General features: G+C 42.5%; 1 protein-coding gene and 1 long non-coding RNA gene across 3 annotated transcripts in view; one reads left to right on the top strand and one right to left on the bottom strand.

The window, feature by feature from the left end:
* Window positions 1-7,306, top strand: part of PDZRN3 (PDZ domain containing ring finger 3) — a 130,649-nt gene extending 123,343 nt beyond the window's left edge. For both annotated transcript variants that reach the window (XM_035337537.1, XM_035337538.1), the window contains 5 exons: window positions 862-960; window positions 1,798-1,860; window positions 2,630-2,731; window positions 3,818-3,934; window positions 4,859-7,306. In XM_035337537.1, the coding sequence (XP_035193428.1) occupies window positions 862-960; window positions 1,798-1,860; window positions 2,630-2,731; window positions 3,818-3,934; window positions 4,859-6,409 (1,932 nt within the window). In that variant the 3' untranslated portion in view covers window positions 6,410-7,306. The remainder of the gene's footprint in view (window positions 1-861; window positions 961-1,797; window positions 1,861-2,629; window positions 2,732-3,817; window positions 3,935-4,858) is intronic.
* The window catches only part of LOC118173196, a 76,641-nt gene that overhangs the window by 12,204 nt on the left and 49,480 nt on the right, over window positions 1-14,957 (bottom strand). The window lies entirely within an intron of this gene.

Below are 14,957 nucleotides of genomic sequence, written 5' to 3'. Positions count from 1 at the left end.
CACCTGCCTGGTCCCACTCCATCCTTTCACAGCAATGCGTTCTGACGGGTGTGAGGCACAACGTGGGGCCCTTTTCAAAGCTTTGCTCACTGCCAGGCAATCCTTAAGGGGAATAAAAAACACCGCTACTCTTGCTACAACTCCTCTACCTATGATGAACCATCCTTGTTCCCCAAGGAAGCATCCTCAGGACTGATGCGATAAGGTGGCTAAGCCTAGAGGAAAACCATGCATGTTTAAGATGGTTTAAATGACTCCAAGGCTAACACGACCACCAAAGAGCAGTGGAATGAGAAACCATGACCTACCCAAACCACACCCTTGCAAGATCCTGAAGCATTTACTGTATTTCTCCTACAATGCTGAATCCTTTGCTGACAATATATTGATATTCAGTCACACCTCGGAGAAACTTATTACAGCATTTCATGAAAATTACACAAGTTAAGGTAATCCAGTATTATATTTCTCTCTGAAAAGCAAGAAAATTTCCTTGCTTATAAGAAAATATATATCAGCTGTGGCAAATATTGAAATCATACTTTATAAGTATTTTAGCATTTGAAGTCTTACCACTACATGAAATATAGGTAATTTTTCTTCTTTAAGATCAATAAAAGGTCTGTTTTCAAAATGACTTTATATTGATTGAAGGGTCAAAAAAGCCCCAAGCATTGATTGTCTGCATATAATCACGTTTTGCTCAGTAAGTTAACCTGGTCTACACAGAAAAATGAAAAGAGATCTACTATATCACTTAAGCAAAATTTTTTCATTGTATTTGAAAAATTGCTTCCATCAGTCACCAGTGTCTCACTGACAATGTCTTTTTCTTGTCTTTTTTCTTTTTTTTAACCTCAGGAAGTAGATTTGCATAGAGTGAACAGCCAGGACAAGCTTGGCCTTACTGTATGTTACCGAACGGACGATGAGGATGACATTGGTATTTATGTGAGTGAGGTAAGACTGAGCTGATTTCCGTAAGATAAAATTTGTCTTTTAACCTGCAGCGCTGGGCATTTAAGACAAATCCCTGCTTCTGTTTGTACCATAGTCAAAAAAAAAAAAAAAAAAAAAAAAAAAAACAGCCAGAATGCAGTACTTGAAAGAAATCTGATTATTTTTCTTTCCTCCAAACTGAGTGAAAGCCTGCATCCATTGAAGTCAAACTCCTACTGACTTCAATGAGAAGGTGGAGAGAGCAAAGACAGAGGAAGCAGGGTGAACACTTTTTTTTTTTTCCTAGATTTCAGTTCAGAGCACATCAAAAGATAAGTTTGACCCCTGAAATAGCAAGTATTTTCCTATAGTGTTTCCCATTTATTTCTCTCCTCACCATTCTTCTCTACGAGTGACATAGTGTGATAGGTTTAAGGGTGATGTAACGCATATTGGCATGATTCTTCCTGAATTACAACTTATCTCCCAATGGCATTAAGAAACTCTGCACCAGTTTATAATGCTAGAACCAAAGAAAATTAAAAATTGTCCCTGCTTCTTAAGAAATACAGTGGAAAAAACATTCAAGCACACAGCCTTCAGAAGGAAGATTCTCAGGAAGATGTCTCAGGAAGAAATGTTTTGATTTTGACTTAACCATTTTAACCTGCATTTCATTTTGTCTTACATAAAGCAAGGAAAAGTCCTGTAATCACTAATGAGACACAACAATGTAGCAGCAATGACAGACACACTGGCTTATCACATCAGTCACATTACCAATACTGGGTTTACAATGGGAAGTAAAAGATGGAGCTCTAAAACCTCCAAAATGTTTACATTTCTCTTATTTTGTAGATTGATCCCAACAGTATTGCTGCAAAGGACGGTCGGCTCCGAGAAGGGGATCGCATTATTCAAGTATGTGTGTAAATGATCAAAAGCCAGCTAACACACTATAACCTGCTGCAACCATTTTCATTCCATGACTTTTTTTAGTGTATTTGTTACAAATCATTCCTTTCAAATTGGTATTCATGGAGTGCTTTGGGTTGGAAGGAACGTTTAAGACCATCTGGTTCTAACCCCCCTGCCATGGGCAGGGACACCTCCCACCAGAGCAGGTTGCTCCTACATTTCCTTTCAAAATTAATACAATTCCTTTTAACCTTCTGAAGACATTTCCCTTTCCTTTGCTATAGATCAGTCAGATTTGGATATTGCTGGCCAGGTAAAGCCCTATATTAGCCTTGCTCTCCAGGCTAATCATTTTGTCAGGAGACTTCATCTGTTTCCGGCACATATTCTGATAGACTGCCACTTTTAAGCCTGCCTTCTGCCACAGAAAAACTCCATTCTGACCCAAGGAATTGCTCGTCTTTCCAGAATCTCTCTGGGCAGCCCAATTAACGGGGTTGCTGATAGTTGTTCAGCAGGCTGAGCCCCACTCCCGTATGCCAGAACAAGGAGCCTTCCCGGTGCAGCCCTACACCACGGGGCTTTTGTCAGAAGCAGTCCGTCTTCTGCACAGAGACTAACGCAAGCAGAGGTCCACATCCCACGTAGTCTTTGGAAAGGGGGTTCACAGCCCACCTGTCCCACTCAAGGATCTTCCTTTCCACCCAGAGCTGACTCCGCTCCCTCTCTATCCACGTGAAATGATCTCACTCTCTTGCTCTTTTCTTTAAAGATCAATGGCATAGAGGTACAGAACCGAGAAGAAGCTGTGGCACTTCTCACCAGTGAAGAGAGCAAGAATATCTCCTTGCTTGTTGCAAGACCAGAAATTCAGGTACTGTAGCAACAGCAATAAATATATAAGACCTCTTGAGTCTTAATTAAAGACTTGCTGTTTTATAGAAAGTGGTTCCCATCTTTTGAAGAATTTTAACCTTCCTAAATCTACCATATGTACCTAAAAGCCCATTATACAGCTTGACTAAACATACATATGGTCTAAAATAATGGAATTCAGCAGTCACAACACTTCTATATATGTTTTGTATTAAAATCCAATTTATAAGAAGTTCAGTGATTTATGTATGCTGCATGCTATTACAAACATCGGTGTACGGTATTATGGATGGTCTCAAGCCATAGCTATGAAGAATATACCAAACCCTAAATCCTATAGCTATTGATTATTCATTCATTAAAACACCTATTATTTAGCCCTTTATAACACCGTCCCTTAATGTAGTTAAAGACTGTCAAGAAGCATCCTCAGCTGTAATAAAAGGTTGAAGCTGATCCCTTTATCAAGCTGGGATTAGCACAACAAAGATGCCGAACAAACAGCCACAAGCACTGTTGTTTGATCTGTCTCTTGCTCCCTGTGCTGAGAGCAACCCTCGCCAGTGCACCCAGAGACACAGGGTCGTGCTCATGACCGTCTCGTTAGCCTCGATGTTTCTGATCTTTCCCTTGGAGATGGCTGAGGTTGGGAGGAAAAAGTCTCGCAGACCCACAGCAAGCATTTTTCACTCTGGCCCTTTATGCTGCCTCACAAGGGGCGCATTCAAAGCTTTGGGCCCTGGAGTATTTTATACATCCTAATCAAATCATGTGCAAACCAAAACAGCCCCAATGCTTAGAAGTATTTCCAGGGATGAAAGGGCTGGTTTTGTTTCATATAAAGGGGCTGCTGAAGATAAAACCATGCTGTTGGAAGTCATGGTGGCTGTGGGGGGAGGTAGGGCAGTCAATGCCCACACCCGGTACAAGGGGATGTGTGCTTCCTCGCAGGATGCAGCAGCGCTGTCACAGGAAGGAATCTCCTAAGGTTTTCCCATCACCTTCCATAAAAACTAACATAATTTGTATCAGTCTTCATTCTTTTGATAACATTTGGTTTGTTTTTCCCTCCCTTTTCACATAGCTGGATGAAGGATGGATGGATGATGACAGAAATGATTTTCTGGATGACTTGCACATGGACATGTTAGAGGAGCAGCACCACCAGGCAATGCAATTTACTGCCAGCATGCTCCAGCAGGTACTGTTCTGTTGTGCAATGGTGTCACAACTGCGCCTTGCACTCAATATTCCAATATTGAGCTTGACTGAATACACTTAGTGTCCCAAATGACAATCAAGGCAAAAAGAGTTACTGCAAAAATCAAGATTTTACTTAATGATCCACAAACACGTTCTTGGGGATCCAATTGTTTTAAAATGTTACCTTTTTTTATTTTGTCCATTAAGACGATATGATCACAGTCTTAGAAATCCCTCATCTGGCTGTGTCAGTGTCAGAAGAAGCTAGGTATATGATAAAGAGAGCAGGCAGAGAGCTGACTTCTAAAACATCCCAGTTGATATACACGCACATACTGAAAATGGCCCGCCTCCAAAACCCATAAAACTCAGGCAAATAACTGAAACGAGGTCTATATATATATGAGGAGAAAGGCAAAGAAAAAGTTTTTGCATAGCAAAGTTTATGCAGGGCTACAGATTTGGACCCACATTCCCTGTTGTTCTGCCACGATCTATGCAATCATCCAAGTTCCTTAGTAGTTTTTCAATTTTTGTCTAGAGTTTCCTAAATCTACATCTGCTGTGGGAGCCTCATTTTTTGAAGAGAGAGATTCTCACCTGGGCACCACAGTAGAACTGGATACTTCTGTGCACCTAAATGGGAACAGTACCATTCTGAACATTTGAATTCTAATGCTGTTGCTAAATAACTGGGAAACAGACCTCAAATTCTTCTGAAGAGGCCATCCACAGCATGCTGTGTTTTCAGTCACCATTTCTATGTGTTCTTATTAAAATGGAGCTTGTTTTCCATACAAGTGAAAGCCAAAGATACGCAAAGTCTAACAGGTGGCAGATAAAGGAATCTCTTTAATAAGCACCCTGAGATATTTTATGTCCTTGAGATAATTTCTCTTTGTCTTTTGATCTTTACTGCTAGAAGAAGCATGAGGAAGATGGCGGTACCACAGACACAGCCACCATTTTATCTAACCAGCACGAGAAGGACAGTGGCGTGGGGCGCACAGACGACAGCACTCGGAACGATGAGAGCTCGGAGCAGGAAAACAATGCCGATGATCACACCACTTCCTCCAACACTTTAGGGAGCCAGAAGAAGCTGACTTACAGTCATGACACCCTCGGAAGTGGCGATATGCAGTTCAGCAACGAGTCGTTCATCTCAGCCGACTGCACAGACGTCGACTTCCTCGGCATCCCGGTAGACGAATGTGAGCGATTCCGGGAACTGCTGGAGCTGAAGTGCCAGGTGAAGTCTGCCAGCCCTTACAGCCTGTACTATCATAACAGCACTCTGGATATGAGCAAAAGCGACCAAGAAAGCGTTGACAAAGAGCTGGAGATGCTGAATGAGGAGCTGCGCAATATTGAGCTGGAGTGCCTGAATATTGTGAGAGCTCATAAAATGCAGCAGCTGAAAGATCAGTACCGGGAACCCTGGATGCTGCACAACAGTGGGTTCCGCAACTACAACACCAGCATCGATGTTCGCAGGCACGAGCTCTCAGACATTACAGAGCTCCCTGAGAAGTCTGACAAGGATAGCTCGAGTGCGTACAACACAGGGGAAAGCTGCCGGAGCACACCACTCACGCTGGAGATTTCCCCTGACAATTCGCTGCGCAGAACTGCGGAAGGCGTCAACTGTCAAGGTAATGAGGGGGCAGTGGCATACAACATCTCCCAGAAGAATTTATTGGCTGGCTCAGAAAGCCATGAATCCAGCACTGGTAAATGCCATTCCTCTGCTAAAGATCCCGACCTTGGCAAGCAGCTGGAAAGCAAAGAGAGGAAAGCCAGTGATGGAAGCAAAAGCCCTACGCATGGTCAAAAACCTTCTGGCTCCTATGTCTCCCCATACCATCACTCCCCATATAAGCATGCTCATATTCCTGCCCACGCACAGCACTACCAGAGCTACATGCAGCTGATCCAACAGAAATCAGCGGTGGAGTACGCGCAGAGCCAAATGAGCCTGGTGAGTATGTGTAAAGACTTTAACGCGAGCCAGAGCGAACCGAGGATGGAGTGGAAAGTCAAAGTGCGAAGCGATGGGACGCGGTACATCACAAAGAGGCCGGTCAGGGACAGGCTGCTGAGAGAACGTGCCATCAAGATCAAGGAAGAGCGCAGCGGAATGACTACCGATGATGATGCCATAAGTGAAATGAAGATGGGCCGATACTGGAGTAAGGAAGAGCGCAAGCAGCATTTAGTGAAGGCGAAGGAGCAGAGGAGGAGGCGTGAGTTCATGATGCAGAGCAGGCTAGATTGTTTAAAGGAACAGCAAGGTGCAGAAGAAAAGAAAGAGATGAATATCATTGAACTGAGCCACAAAAAAATGATGAAGAAAAGAAATAAAAAAATATTTGACAATTGGATGACAATCCAGGAACTCCTTACCCATGGAACAAAGTCACCAGATGGCACACGAGTGTACAATTCCTTCCTGTCAGTGACTACTGTATAATCACCATTGCTAAGTTATGTACATAAAACACTACCATTGGGGTAGAAATCAATGCCTCGTTCAATGTGGCAAGATTTTTGTATATAAGATACGGTCATCGAGTTTATAGTTCAAATACTGAACTCTACAACTGTGGGTGCCAGGATCTCCACCGTGAAGTGGAGAGAAAGTTTGCCCATCTCCTTCAAAGGCAATACTAGCAGTGCTTTTTGGAATACTGATTGTACTTTTTTACTTGTTACCTTTTACATAAAGCGTTTAACTATCAGAAATGTATTAACCATACTTACACAGGTAATTTGCTTAAACTATATTCATATAAAAGGTACCCATGCTTTTCTTTGCCTAAAAAAAATGCAAAAACCCCACAAGAGCAACTGCACATACGTATTTTTTGTGAAACCATATTTTGTGATACTATTTTGCTGTTGTTCACTTCTACACCAAGTGCTGTTTATCAATATTTAGCTCAAGGTTTAAACTCAGAATTATTGAATTCCTAATGGAGTCCTTCTCTTGTAATATTGAACATTTATCAAACAGCAGTCTTTAGAGTTATGATCAACATTTAAACATTTTTCCTTTTAAGGTTTCTAAAGAAAGTATATAGGTTTCATCTGAAAAGCCTGAAGCAAAGTACAGTATACTGCAGCTTTAAAGGATTTTAAAGCATGTTTGCAAATGTTGCAACCTATTGAAAAATGTGCATGTACAGCTGATTTGTTTATATAAGACAGTTTGTGGAATTTGAGAAGCCCATGGTAGTAACTGTTTGCTTTATAGATTTGAATGTATTGAATTATAAAAGCAGTTTCATGAAATCATCATTAGCTACAAACGTTAACAAGTAAAATGAAGTAAAATAAATTATTGTTTTATATTTCAAACCATTTTAAATTCTTTTGACTCCCTTCTGGTTTTGCCATGCTGAGTATTCTTTCCTGGAGCGTAGCTCCTGCGCTGCCAGGACTGCTTACCTGAGTCACGCCTAGCAGGAAAATCCACATCCTGACCCTGGGGGAGTTTGGATGGAGGTGTTCTTGAGGGAAGGAGATATGGAGGGAAGAAGCAAGAGAGAAGTAAGAGGAACATGAAAGGTAGAATCAAGCAGTGCAGATAATAAACTCACGAGGCATTTAAGATGACCTGTAAGTGAGAAAAAATAGGACTTCTACTCTCCTGTTTTGTTTCATGATTTATAAACTGACCTACGTACATCAACATGGGTTTGCATTAAAAATAGACAAATAATTATATAAATTAAATACATGATTCAAATCAAATATATAAATTAAAACAAAAGAGATGGGGAAAAGGACAAAGAGTAAATGTCAGAAAGGTACCTCACTCTTCTTCTGTTTTTCTATTTCTAATTAAGAATTCAAATATAAATTGGAATTTTTGCTGGATAAATGGTAAACTAGACTCATTACAAATAACTCCTAGATTCTTCATCCCCTATCCTTTTTTGCTTGCTGCCACAAAAAAAAAACTCTCACACAAACCCTTCTAAATCTCTGTTCTGAACTCTTTCACCATAACTATACAGAGTAAAAAAATAAAACCTGAATGATAGAGGTTAAAAACTGGAAGGGGAGAAATTAACAGCTTCTCAGTGCCTATTGTGCCAGTTATCAGGCAACAAGCAACAGACCTGTGGTTTTTTCCCCCATTCTCTTTGTGGATTAGCATCAAATTAGCACTGAATGTATGTCTACCATATTCCACAGTAAGCTACTTTACATACAGGAAAATATGTCGTAAGCCAATGTAAATCGTCACTGCCCCTTGAAATCTGACACTCGTATCAGTAATCCTCTGTACATTTACCTTCGAATGATATTTACCTTTGGGATAACGTGCTGGTCTTGCTGTAGTGGGTGGAAGATTTTCTATTGACTTTGCTAGAGCCAGGAATTCACTTGACATACTAGAAGCTGGTTACCATCACAAGTTGCAGAGAAGGAAAAACATGATGTATGATTTTCACAACACGCTGCCTTCAACATGAGGTGCTTCCTATCTCTGTGTCACATCTGCTTTACTCTGATTTTTTGTTCTGTTCATCCCAATTGCAAGGAGAGCGCCATAGCAGGACATTGCCTCTTCTAAAGCTCAGAAATCCACATGGATGGGCAGAGCTATAATTCGTGTGGAATCACAATCCTTAAACAGGCACGAAAAGGCACTTAAGCTGTCTTTATTCTACCTGGAAATGTTAGAGGAGGATTTGAAATGCTCTAAGGAGGAAAAACCATCAAGTTGTTCCTCGTACAAATAGGCTCCTCTGGAAAATCGTCACAGGTAACAAGTTCTTTAGGCATCAGTCAGATAAATGCTGAGCATTACGTGCATGTGTGTTAACAGCAGAAACGTACCTGGGAATTCACATGTGATGTGTAGCAATTATACCAAAGCATCAACAGTCTAAAATTTCCATTCTTTTAAGACGCTGAAATAAAATTATTGGCCAAGAATTACTCTGATATCTTGGAGTTTTTCCGCTCTGAGCATTTGTTATTTTGGTCACTTAAAAATCACCTGTCCGCTTTAGTATTACGATTCGTTAATTAACATAGTTTCACAGAATCCACCAGTTATCCCGCAAAGCTGGGCAAAAGCTAGGCAAAACTTTTTCTAGCTCCATTAGTTACCTTATTGCACACTCTTTTTCACTGCCTTATGGAAGTACTTAATGCCATGCTGAAAAGGGAGAATTGGGTTCTTTTTATAGACTGCAAGGAAATAGTGGAAATTACCATAAACTTAGTCAAAACCTGACCTCATTACAGTGAAATGAATCGGCCCAGAAAGCAGCCTTTGATGCCTAAGTGGAAATACGTCATAAAACAGCTTTTCTAAAAACTTGTATTATAGTAGGTACCCCAGTGCTTAAAAGATAACAACTCCTGCCTTACTCGAGGCTTCACCTGGCAGCCTCTCTCAGCCGACCCTCGGCCGGTGGCTGACCCTTACCTTCAGCCCTGGCTGCTCTGACTCCTGCAGGGACCGGCACTCCCAGGTGTGCTCCTTGTGCTGGGGAGGCTGGTTCCAAGCACCTTCTGAACTTTGTCTGAGCCTGGAACAAGCTAAAGGGAGTGTTTCTCATTTACACCTGGAAGTACAAATACTCATTTCCATCCTCTTCCTTTTCCCTTCCTCCCTGGCCACTTCATTGAGTGTAATCTCCTCCTGGGTGACAGCCAAGCCCGGAGCAGGATGTACACAGGGAGAGAGCCTAAATACACGAAGGGAGGACAAGCAATTGCCAAGCAGCTGGGGAGATTTTAAGTCTCCTTACAGAGCCTGCGTGCACAGCTCCCGGAGGCTCTCCGGCACACAGCCTTCATTCATTCCTGCCACCCACACCCGTCGCTGCTTTGGCTGGCATGCTGCTGTCACACACCTGGCACTTCTGTCCCCATCCTACACCAACACCCCCTCGGTGATCCAGAGATTCGAACAGGAATCCCTGCATACAGCCTAGACCCAAATTTGGCCTGATTCTTCCCAACAAAAATAGGCCTCGTGTTAAACTCGGGGCAGTTTCCCTAAATTGGAGGATGTCTCCCAGATGTAAGATCTATAAAAATGTAAAATGCTTATTTGCAAATAGGGTTTAAATCAGCGTGGAATCACCCAGCTTAGATGTGCACTCAAATTGGGAAAGCCCTGAACCAAACCTAACAGCGTTTTTTGGTAAATTAAAAGAAGAGAACTTGCACATTAGGGATGGCAAATAAAATGAGGTAAGACTCCAAATTGCCTAGGGAATACTGGTTGGAGAACTAATTAGGATTATAAACTGAAAGTATGTAAATTAACCAAATATAATTATCTACTAGTGGCCTTTGGAAATAGGTTACAGGATACTTGTTAACAAAATTGCTCAAATGCCTGGAAGCCATACAAAGGAAGCCATAAGCGATTTAAACTCCTATTTTTGTTTTATTTTCAGTTCTTTTTAGATCAGTTGTTGTATTAAGGATGTCTTAGAACATAAACTAATTAGAGAGAAGTCAAAAAACAAAAGGCAGAAACTGTCACAGCAGATGCTGTACCTCCAGCCCAAGGTACAGAGGAGGTGCCTTCAATAAAATCAAGAGGCCTGCATTTTTATTAAATGTAAATTCTTTCCTGTAACAAAATAGCAAAGATTCTGCTTGGGTTTTCATCCCAGCAGCTTTTCTCTTCATCAGAACAGTTTCTGTGAGCCTCCAGCCAGAGTTAATCTGGAAGAGTGGCAGCTTTTTTGCACAAGCACAGCTCAGCACAAGGTTTAAGTGAAGATGCGTTCACTGTTCAAATGCAGACATGCAGAATTAATGCCACTTTTCTCTGAGCATCCTCATGACACAAAGCAGTACTAGATTCAGGAGCTTCTATGGGGAAAGCTGCCTAAATACCTTTTAATTGTCACTGCTTAAAAGACATTAATCATCCCGCAGCCCTGCTAACATAATGCCCTCCCAAGCTGTGCCTGCCCCAAAGCTCCAGCAGATCCATGTTAATAAATTATGCAACTATTTCTGTTGCAGGACTGGTCATAAACCCTCTAATGGCCACGTTTGCAAGTTAGCGTGCAATGCCCAGAAGAGTTCTTGTGTTAACTCCTCTCAGTTGTGTCCTAAACCTTCTTCCTGGAATCATAAAATGCCCGAAACTCTGGAAACACCCTCATTTCTGGAACATAAGATGCAATTCCCTACTCTGAAAACTAGCTGGAAAACACAATAACAAAATGAATTGAAACGCTACCTGCCTACTCTATCGGATTCAATCTGCCAGTTTTGAATATTTCATCCAGGTTCTGTTAGCTAAATGAACATATTAACGTTGTGGATCTAAACATAGCCACAGTGCTCTTTACTGATGAAGTCCAAAATGGGAACAAAGTGCCACCAGTTTATTATGAAAAATTGTGTCATCTTCTGCAACACAGAATGTTTCTTGGATAAGATTTAATCCAATCAATGAATAATGCAAACAGCCTGATAACAATGCTCCAATTAGTGGTTCAATTTACAGAAATACAATGCCAATATTACAAAGTCACTGTAGCTCCACTGGAGTCAAAGTCAAATAAAAATCTGGTCTGATATTCTTCCTTTTTTAGTAATTTTAAAAAGATAACTAAACTTCTCCAGTATCTTCTTCCAATACCTGCATTTACACAGGAAAAGTCAAGATGAAAAAAGCCCCAACAGCTTACCTATTTCTCCCAGCAGATGATGTTGGCCTTAGGTCATGCATTTCTCACGTCCTATTTCCATCTCTCCCCTTTCTGGGGAAAATGAGTCAGCCACATCGGAAAGGGACCAGAAAGAATAATCTCTGCAGTTTTTCGGCTGGGCCTGGGCCCAGCTATGACTAGGGATCACTTACATATGCAGGAAATTACATACATAAAGCACACACACAAAAAGCCAAATCTGGCTCTGCTTGTATGTTTTGAATTTGTGTTTAGATCTTAAGGACCAAAAAGTCCATTTCACGTATGATATAATCAGCATATAATATTTTACATTAAATTTTAATTCTGCTCTTTGGGAGCTAGAAAAACCCCCAAAGGACTGGAAATCTCTTAATTTCCACGGCTTAAAAGATTATATGGCTTGCTCTGAAAGCCAGGTAGGAGATTCTATTATAAAACGCAACCCTAAAGGACAGCACATGCCCAGAACAAGGGTTTGAAACCAAACTGCTGACAAATCCTACACTGCAGAAGTGCAAAAGGGCACAATAGCTTGGGTGGCTGGGTCGTGGGCCACTCATTTTGGCCAGGAGAGCACTTGGCCTGTCCTTTCAGATAAGTTTGCCAGGGAGGAGCTTTACAAGTAATTTCTTTGACAATCCATTCTTTTTATGTTAGGCAACTGCAGGACCATGCAACAGGGAGCCCCATTAACCAAGAATAAGAACTTCTCTGTAAAAGTGAACTTTTGGTGACCTCTCTCAAAGAAAATACTTTATCATATTGGAGCGCGGGCCTCCCAGGTGTCACAGCACGGCTCGCACCGGGCAGGATTCCATTGTCCCCATTAGGAGAGCGAGCTTTGATTTTCGATAATCCATCCTTTGGCTTAGCTGGTCTTTGTTAGCTTAGAATGCCATAAACAAAGACACCCCAAAAGGCAAATCCAACTATAATTGTTTAATAAAAGTAAATCAAAAGGCTGCAAATTGAAGGGACCCAAGTTTTGTCAAATTTCTGCTTAGCTCCAGTTCAATGTAAGCATCCACCATTTACTAGTCCTCAGGGCTCGAGGTAGCAGCCAAAAGAAAAGCAGGAAGGTCACATCCAAATAATTTCCACAAGAAACAAGTCTCAGTTACACCATAAGGTCCTGCAAGCACAGATGCCAAGTGTAACAAAAAGCAAAGCCAATATTACAAAGCTATTCCAGAAAAGGCTTCTCTGCTCTACTGCATTTAAGCTCTCATTCAAAGAAACTCCACGGGCTTCTCTCCACAACCCGAACTCAAGGCAGAGGCAAGCACTCCATGGTGGTTGGTAATAACCTGATGAGCCTTTTGCCGCATTTCCATTCCAAAGTCATCAACAGCTATCTCTAGGAAAGAAACACGGATCCCTCCTACATAGACAACTGCATGTCCCTCTCCTGTCGGTGTTTATGAATGCAACTACAAGTTCTGCTTCATTCTTTCCAGAAGTCTTTGTAGACCTCTCTCTGTGCCTTCATACCCCAGAATAACTGATGCAGGAAGGAACCTCTGGAGATCACCTAATGCAATCCCGCACTCAAACACAACGTTATCAAGCATTGCTAAGCACGTCCTAAACAACCAACATCCCGCAGAATGCAAAGGCCAGAAGCACAAAGCAGCAGCCACTAAAAGGGGGGTCAAGAGTTTCAGCACAGGTTCTCCTTCTCTTCTCCACAAGCATCATTGTGACACACACTACAGCCTTTTATGTCCTAGCCTTGCAAGTCTTGAGACTTGTCTTCAAGCACCCTGACCACCATCTTCCAATGCAAACCATGGCGGCATCTCGGGTTTTGTGGGAGGCAGCCCTTGGTGTGCAGGACCAGGCAGTGCCTGCATGGGCAGGGTCCCGTGGGTCCCAGGGCCCTGGTGAGCAGCCAAGCAGCAGTCCCTGTCCCCACCGGTGCCCCAAGCACAGTTGGCTCATGTCAAGGTGGCTGTAGCACCACGCTGCAGCTCTGTGACACAGCCCCAGACCTGAGCAGGCATTAGACAGAATCAGCTGTGCAAGGCTCCCGCTTGATACGCAAGGCTTAGCAGATGTTTTTGTATTTCTGCCCTCAAAAATATCTGCAGTGGAAGCAGAACACATACCACACACCTAGAGGACAGAGAAGGTTACATGCCTTTAGGCATGCTCACAACAGTATTGTTTATTTGAATTATTCAGGCTGGGGAAAAAGTCACATTATTAAGAAAAAGTAATAACCACCACATAACACATCTGCGCGTATTTGTGAGTCACACGTGCCAGCTCCTCTCCTTCCCGAGTCCCAGTGCAGTTTCAAAGTCCTTTTTCTAAGCACAAATGGCACTAGGCCCCCAGCGGAAGTTTTGCTTGGCTTTACAGGAGAAGGAGCAGACCTCGCTGAAGAAAAGCAGCTTCACTCATCAGCATTAATGGCTTGTATATCAAACATTCACAGACAAACGAGAAACAAAAACAAAGCTAGAAAACCCTTTCACCATGTTTTATAGTAATGTAGCATCTGTCGTTTTCAAAACTAAGTCAGAATGAATGTGGCAATTTCGGTTGCCTGCATGTGGCTGTTGATGAGTGCAGAGAAATACTTCCAAATGAAATGGATGAACATCCATGTGGCTAAAATAGTACAAATAGGACCAGGCACAGCTGGTACTTTGTCTCCTAGCATGGAGATTAGTGCCATCAGCAGGGGCACACAAGCCCAAAATGCAGTAATTCTGCTAAATAACAAGTGCCTGCCACAGGGCTTGTATATTCCCAGCTCAGCTTTAAACCTCAAGTCATCACCAACATCTGAGACAAGGCTGCCTTAAAACCGCAGTTCAGAGTTTTGCCCTTTCCACTACAGGAAGAGGAGACCTACTTCAGACCCAGATTCAGCATTCTGCCAGCCTGTAGTAGCAATGGACCTCAGCAAACTACCTCCAAATATTCTCCGTTTTCTTTTAACTTTTTCTTTCACGTGCACCTCAAACTCTCTCAGGCCTCTCTCACTTTCCTGGTTGCTCCAGAGCAATTTGTGCCCAACGAGGCTACACCACGTGGAAGGGTTATCAGGGATTAGAAATGAGCACCCGCTGGGAGAGGGAACATCTCTATTCCCTCTTTGTGAGGACACACAAGTCGGTCACTAGCAGGGGAGCAGTGCTGAAGGACACATTTCCAGAAGGCAGCGACTGCAAGCCTCTCACAGGGTCGGTATTTCGGCTTGTGATCCTTCCCCATCTTGGGCCGACTGAAGGCTGTCGCTGACAGGAGCAGCAGTGCTGCGGGAGGTCTCGGCGCAGAGGGCAGATCTCAGGACCGTCAGCCAGCGGTCAGATGTCGAGAGGA

The sequence above is a fragment of the Oxyura jamaicensis genome, chromosome 12, assembly GCF_011077185.1.
Source record: "Oxyura jamaicensis isolate SHBP4307 breed ruddy duck chromosome 12, BPBGC_Ojam_1.0, whole genome shotgun sequence".
NCBI lineage: Eukaryota > Metazoa > Chordata > Aves > Anseriformes > Anatidae > Oxyura > Oxyura jamaicensis.
Note: the sequence above shows the minus strand (reverse complement) of the source record. Positions and strands in the feature narration are given on the sequence as shown.